Raw genomic sequence first — 8,034 nt, forward strand, 5'->3', positions numbered from 1 at the left:
TCCTGATAAAGAGCCCTACCCCAGACTCTGCCCTTCCCTTTCTAACACCCGTCAAGTACACTTTATAATCTCCTATCTCTTCCTCATTATCTCCCCTTACCCAAATATCACTTCCTCCTAGCACATCCAGATGCATCCTCTTTGCTGACTCAGCCAGTTCTACCTTCTTTCTTCCATAAGCCCCATTAATATTGATAGCTCCCCATCGAATTCCATTTCATATGCCAAGTTGTTTCCAAGGAGTCCCTCGCCTGTCAAATGGGAGTGGGACTCCATTACTCTCATAGGTCCGAGGCTTGCTTAAAGTGTTCTGAGCTCGGTAAATTAATGAAGCAGGATGCTGCTCTACTTGCACATAGTCCAAGTGAGGATCTCTCCTCTAACGGGTTATGGACCACCGGTGAATTGCATAGTCCTAGCTGCCTGAGCACAAGGAGGGCCACGACTCAGAATATATCCGAGATGCCCACTCCCATTCCATAGCAACTGGTATCCCGACTCTCAGGACCACTTACTAGGCCACTCAGCCGTTGCCCATGGTTCACGAACTAGGACGTGACTACAGTAACCCACAAACATGAACCATCAATAACAAATATTTGAGAATTAAATTTTAGGCCTTCCCCTAAACTACCATTTCGATCGGCGTGAATAAAATTATTTATGTCCTAGATTATAGTGACTTATTTCCTGACTTTGCATACCGATTTTCATTGCGATAGGACCAATAATAACAAATATTTGAGAATTAAATTCAAGGCCTTCCCCTAAACTACCATTTTTCTCAGCGTGAATACAATTATTTATATCTTGGATTGTAGGAACTTATTCCCCGACGTTGCATACCGGTTTTCATTAAAATACAACCACCAATAACATAAATATTTGAGAATTAAATTTTAGGCCTTCCCCTAAACTACCATTTCTTTCAGGGTGAATACACTTATTTATGTCGTAGATTGTAGCGGCTTATTCCCCGTCTTTACATACCGATGTTCATCTTTTCAGCCGTTTTCTCGTGATGCATGTACATACAGAGACAGAAATTATGGAAAATTAAAAAGTGCATTTCCTTGTGACTGATACAGAAATGCCATGCTTTCTAAATTCTGAGCAGTGTACAGACAAAACTCTTATTTTATATATATAGATAAGAATTTTGTAATGTTGCATAAAAATTCATTTGGAGAAGTTGTCACTGCACATGTTCTTGGCAAGGCAGGTACCTCAATTCTCCAAAAATATTATTATACTCAGTAGGCAAATGGACAATGTCAGTTTTCCACAGCTTCTTTTCAACCATTCCAAATACGCCATCTACCTAAAGTCTCAGATATTACTCCTCTGTCAGCGATGGTCAGAACGGATATAAGACTCATTGGAAATAAATACAGATCAGAGTTAGGTCACTTTTCACATAAACATAGTATTCAGATCTCTATTAAGATGGGATATGTATTGAGACCTATAAACAACTTTAGGAAAGCAAAAATGCAAAATCAGCAATTTTGGATTTATGTCAGTTTGGAAATAACCTCTCTTCAATTGGCTCTCCCTTGTTCCTGATCAGTCATCATAGTCTCGAGAATAGGATTTTTTTTGTGGGGGGGGGGGAGGTGGCCTGCAATGATCACCGGTTTCTCTTTATGTGATTTCTTTTTAAATGAGCGTGTGTTTAAGAATCACGTGTATGTGCAATGGCTGCCAGCCAGCCGTGGTCATAGCCGGGGGGAGGGGGGTGTTTAGACCCCCGCACCACATGGAATTTTTACAAAAGGTAGGCAAAAACTGATAATAAACATGTGAAAGTAGACTCAATGCGTTGGCTCTTTTGAACATTCACAGGGACATAATTGTAAAACCAACAGATCTCCTTAATCGGTTTGCTAAGAAGTCTCAAAAGTTGGATTTTGGATTATAATCTGAACACACCATTCGTTGTAAAACTGTTGACCTTGATCATATTATTCTGTATTTTAATTCAAGATTTTGTAGTGTACTGGTACTGCAGTCTGTATATAAGCATAATTCACTAGTATCAGCTTTTAGCAGCTTCGATGTGTTCTATCATTATTTTGTAACTATACCCCGCCCATCGGTTAATCCTGGTTACGCTATTGCTGCCAGTTTACCTGAATTGAGACATAGAGTCGCTCCTGCTGTCGAGTCCATTATATCAGACTTGCTGACCAGTGTGGCAAGAGCTTGACTATCAGTTGGACATGTGTCGTGTGACTAAATACCGTACTTACTCGTGTATTAACCCCCCCCCCCCCCCCCCCCGGCTTTTAGAGATGAAGAAAAAGAAAGAAATGAATCTCGCTTACAAGGCCCCCCCGCAACGTAATTAGTCGGAGAAGACCAACTATTCTGCTTCGAAGTGGAAGTCTTATTGCAGCTCTGATGACATTGCACAAATTTGTGAATTGTTTCATCCGTACGACCCGCGCAGTGAAAACGCGTCGAAGTCATGCGGTAGATCTTTGTTTCGTAGTTAAGAAATTTCGCCTCCATAGCTAGGCCTACTGCAGCTCTGATGACGTCACACAAATAGGTGAATAGTTATGTGTCCGACCCGTGCGCTGCAAACATGTATCAGTTATGCTCTATGTCTGTGTTTTGTAGTTAAGAATGTCTGCTAGCATAATTATTAGCCTAATTAGCTGCCGTTCTCGGGATTCTGAGTTCGATTCCCGGTACCATACTGTCAAAGAATTACGAATGGCAGGAAGGTTGATATGCAGTAAAAATGGTACATGTAAATCTCGTCCACTGAGGGCATGTCTAAAAAGAGCTGCACCACCTCAGGATGAAGAAACGAGTTTACTTCAGTTGAGAAATATTTACGGTTGTTGCCTTGTTGCTATTAATATAGCAGATGAGATCATTAACACAGTGATCATTTAATATCTCGTAACTCGGGCCAATATAGGTATTTTTTGGAGAGAAGTAGGTTTAAAATGTGATCAAAACTATCCATTCTTAACGATTTTCGGAGACGGCAAAACATAGTAGGGTATGCGTTAATAAAAAATGGAGACAACGAACATACGAAATTAAACATGATAATAAAACGCATTACCACCACACCTGTAGATATCCATAAATGCGGCAAATTTTCCATTTATTTATTTTTATTCCTTCTTTCGTGTAACTTTTGGCACTACCCGGCAATGCCATACCTAACCTAAACAGTGCGGTCTCTTTTATCTCCTTTACTGTTCTTTAGGTAAATCCTGATGTGATAAATGTAGAGAACAAGCATGAAATATACTTATAAATAAGGGTCTGGCTTTCAACAACCGCAGTTATCAAAAGAATGCTTCCATTCCCTATATATCACATTCGGTAGTACAACTCGTAACATACGCTAGCTATAAGCTGGTGGCTTGGCACGCTTTCTACAGCATGGCTTTATTCAGGAGTGGCTTCTGCTACACATACACCCACTGGGAATATTGGAGGCTATCTCCAGAAACCGTTTGAGAATAGATTCACACTGTTTGGACCCTGCAGTCGGGAACAAAACTATTTTTAAAAGGTTCAGAAAGACGGGACCTCGAATGGTCTCGATTGCAGTGCGTGGCTGTCGAGATGGCAGTGCAGATGACATTACTGTGTGGTAGGCCTGCTGCTTAACTGACAGAGACTAATGACTGGTCATTTAGGTATTTTGTATCAATATTGCATAATATGATAATGCCCGCCTGGTGGCCACGATCATTAAGGCGCTGAAGTCTAAATGATTTGACACCAAGGTTAGCCGGTTCGAGTCCCGTTGGTCGAAAAAAATTTCACCATCAGAATGTTGGCCGGCAGGGTAGGGGAGGTGGTGGTATACAATTTCTAATCACTAGATTGTGTGCCAAAAGCCTGGATTAAATTCCAAACCTCTCCACAGTGCTCATATGGAGTGAGGGCATATGATGCTGTTGATGGTGATTCGTCCATCAGATGGAGACATTAAGCCTTGAGCAGACCTCTTGGTGCTATTCGACAGGAGTAAGCTATGTGCCGGCACCGGGTTTCACCCTCTCCCTACTATCATATATATCACGTCATTCATTTCATCTCATTAACTCCTCTGATGAGGTTGACGTCAAGAAGGGCATCCGGTCATAAAAACCACGACAGATTCCTCATACCTGACCCCGTAGGGAAACGGGACAAGGGCTGGACAAACATTGCATAATATGATAATACGGTACCCTTATCCCTTTTCTCTATGGGCTTGAGTATGAAGTGAGGCGAATCTTCGTAGCGAGTTTTTACGACCGTATGACCTTCCTGACTTCAGCCTCATCAGAGGAATTAATGAGATGAAACGAATGATGTGATAAGAGTAACTAAAACTAACTATATGTACTTTATATTTATAATAATAACGATGTTATTTGCTTTACGTCCCACTAACTACTTTTACGGTCTTCGGAGACGCACTTTATATTTAGGCGTAGAGTCATGTTTACCTTTTGTCTTTTTACATTTAGAATTGCCTTCCACCAAAAATAGCCAGTATAACTCAAATACATTCATAAGTTTGTTAAAGAATGGTATAGAATGTTTACGTGTACAATAGCCTAGAAGTCATTTGTTTACTGCACAGAATTTGAGGTTATCACATATTGGCACCTCTTTACTATTTTTAGCTATAAAAGTGGGGAAAAAAGGGGGTTTAATATGCAAGTAAATACGGTATTTTCACATTGAGAACTTCTAGTGTGTGTTGTAAAAACTCATATGGTTTATTATTGTACACCATCAGTAAGAGAAACTATACACCATAATACACCATTCTATGTATGGCCTGTATATTCTTATATCTACAACCAATAGTGTTTTAGTATTTGTCTTCATTATTATTTTTTCATTATTCTGCCATGTTCTTGACATCTGTTGTATAATATTGTGCTTTGAATTGCCTACATGTGTTCTCTATCTGATTCGTATTGCTCTGTGTGTACCGTTTTGTCTCCATTTTCTTTAACTGCTTTCAGAACTCATCCAGAATTTGCTCAGACACAGTACTCCCTTCAAACTACCATACCTACTCAAGAACTAAAAGACAATAATGTAACTATAGTCAAAGCAGAGCTCTTTAGTAGTGTTCTCATTATGAGACTAAAGAAGTAAAAATTGTCAATTGACGTAAATTGTCGCATGAAGATCTACCAATTACACATGAGATCATATACATTTCAAAATGAAGAAATATTATGTGGTGACATAAATTTTCATATGAAAAAAAAAAATCCTTTTTTGAGTGATCAGCATGTATTAAAACGAAAGAATGAATGAGGGAATGAATGACTGTCATAATGTATGTAAATAAAGCATACATACGCTTACTCATGTGTGTTTTTATTTGGTATATACCTCACTGACCTTGAATTCCTTTTAAAATCAAGATCAATTAGAAAGATACATAGGCAAATTCCAATCCTAGTCTGTGTGTAAGGGAGACCGGTGCAAGGTGACGAATCAACCATAATTTTTGTAGTGTTCTGTTCACTATGTTGGCCACGTGACCTTGGGCCCGATATCTCATATGTCTAACTTACATGTAGAAGGAAATTCCTTTCAGTCTGATACATGCAGTGGTAGGTAGGTGTATGTCTGGTGCTGTTGCACTAAAATATCTAAGGTATCTGCAGAAAGCTTCTGCTACTAGTGTGCTAACAATACGAATTAACTGTTTTATTTTCTTTAAATGTCAATGTATTTCTTACTTATTTCAATGTTAACTGAATCTAGATTGTAAGACGTCTGTCGATTATAAGGGCAAACCGCTTCCTAAGCAGCCTGGGTCAAGATGATGGGGGCAAGTTGACGAATTCGTCATCTTACCCCAGGCCAGGTATAGGCCACACTTAGTCACCCATACCCTTACGCTAATTACAGAAATGCCTAGAAATTATCAGCGGAAGACGGATAGATGGGACTGGGATGAAGTAAGCATGATAGCCGCAATGCTTGCTGTCAAAGAATCTCGGATGTCTTGCATTGCAGCCACAGCACAATATGGTATTCCTGAAGTGACTTTATGCGTTATTAGAAGAAGCCACAAGAGGTAAGCCTGTAGTTTAACGAGTGTAAGAAATTCAGCCAGTAACTAATCCAAATAGCATGTTTTGGTATATAGCTTATTCAGAAGTTCTCTTTATTTCTTCGTAGGACTTGCCAGTGCATGGTGGGAGGTTGTGCAACATTTTCACAAATGAACAACTTGAAGAACTGCAGCGTTATATTACCGAGCTCAATCAAAGGTTTTTTTGGACTTACTACAATTCAGTGTAGGAAAATTGTTTACGAGTTTGCGGAGAAGAAAAGAATCAAACATCCTTTTTAACACTAGAATGGCCGAACATTCCTCATACCTATAAAGGCTGCAGGCGGTCATTTTGACCGCTGCCGCTTACTGACATATACCTAGGATCCAGGATCTGGGAAACATGAGAATGTTCAATAATTTATTTTAAAACAACAGTTAACCATTAGGATGTATTGTATACAGATCAATCCATTGTTAAATATTAATAATTGTTCATATTCTCTCACTTCTAATAGGTAACAATGAAATATTTCGGCGGACTTGCTATTGAATGCCTTTGTGAAAAATTATGATAAAAAATAACTGTCTCTATTAGTTTACAAGCCTATTTAGGCACTTGACAAGCAATTTATGCAAGTTATTACCTTACACGAACATTTTCCAAAGACTAGTTTGTTGCACGAAGAACATGTGTCAGAGGTTTTGTTCTGTTTACAATTGGAGTTCACTTGACATTGTCGTCGCTTACGACTGGCACATTGAACCTGAATCTGAGGCTCAGGCTGAAGTGTAGGGAGTTCAATCAACCGGGATCTTGTCTTCACAAAATCAGATCTTAGTTCTTGTATTACTTCAAGAATACAATCATGTCGAGAGATTCGCTGTCCCGTAACTTCCTTGTCGACTATCCATGAATTTATTGCTGCTAGATCAAGTACGTTGTAAAATACATGTACAGGCCACCTTCGGTATCCAGCTCTAGTGGAGTATTTACACGCCATTTGATCAACTACATCCACACCATACTTAGTTCCGTTATAAAATTCAGTAGTACTAGGGAGCTGCTTATCTTCACTGACTTGAACACTTGGGTGTAGAGTGCTTAGCAGAAGCACATTCTTGTTCACTTTTCCTCGATATACTGTGAGAGTAGTGTGATCTTCCTTCTGAAGTACAACAGTCTCGTACAGATTCATACGTAGTGCTTTGACTGACACCAGGATTTCCTTCCTCACTCGATTGATTCGAACAATACTAGTTTTCTTTTCTTTCAGTCTCTCAGCCAACTTTACCGATGTAGAGAAGTTATCAGTGGTCACGTTACGTCCTTTCATGAGGTATGGGTCCATAAGTTTCATGACAACATTTTCAGGCAGTGACTCATTGGCGGGTCGCATTTCGTCTTTCCCAAGATAAGGAAATTCATTGCACACATACTTAGAATCAGTGTCTACCAGTAGCCAGAATTTTATGCCAAATTTAATCTGGCTTGTTGGCCATGTACTGCGTGAACCTGCACCGGGCTTTGCTGGGGAAGAGTTGTTCATCAGCTGTGACATTTGCTCCTGGTTTATAGAATGCATAACAATTCTCAACAAATCTATTCCAAATAGCCGAAGCCAAAGCAAATTTATCTGTCTGCAAATGAGTGGATCTAGTTTTACGGAGATCAAAGTGCAAATACCTTAGAATTTCTTTGAACCTGTTTCTTGCCATAGTGTTAGTGAAAACAGGGGGACCCCATAAAGAAGACCACATATGATCTACAGCTAGACTAGTAAGTTTATAAGCTCCACGGGCGTATAACAAAGCAATAAAAGCATCTAATTCTTCCAAAGAAATAGACTAATTATTATCCATTGTCTGTCTACGAGCTTCGGTCTCTGTGCACATCTTTATATGCTTCAACATGGATGCGTCAATGAATAAACACCAGGCACTAACCTTGCTATTAGTCTCTACGTTGCGCTTAGCGTGAGAAG

At 39.5% G+C, this 8,034-nt stretch overlaps 1 protein-coding gene across 1 annotated transcript in view; it reads left to right on the plus strand.

Annotated features, from left to right (window-relative positions):
- The window catches only part of p47 (NSFL1 cofactor p47), a 178,021-nt gene extending 172,679 nt beyond the window's left edge, over positions 1-5,342 (plus strand). The window contains exon 8 of the mRNA XM_067140182.2: positions 4,998-5,342. Coding sequence (XP_066996283.2) covers positions 4,998-5,133 — 136 coding nt within the window. The 3' untranslated portion in view covers positions 5,134-5,342. The remainder of the gene's footprint in view (positions 1-4,997) is intronic.
- Positions 5,343-8,034: the final 2,692 nt, after the last annotated feature.

The sequence above is a fragment of the Anabrus simplex genome, chromosome 2 (assembly GCF_040414725.1).
Source record: "Anabrus simplex isolate iqAnaSimp1 chromosome 2, ASM4041472v1, whole genome shotgun sequence".
Taxonomy (NCBI): Eukaryota; Metazoa; Arthropoda; class Insecta; order Orthoptera; family Tettigoniidae; genus Anabrus; species Anabrus simplex.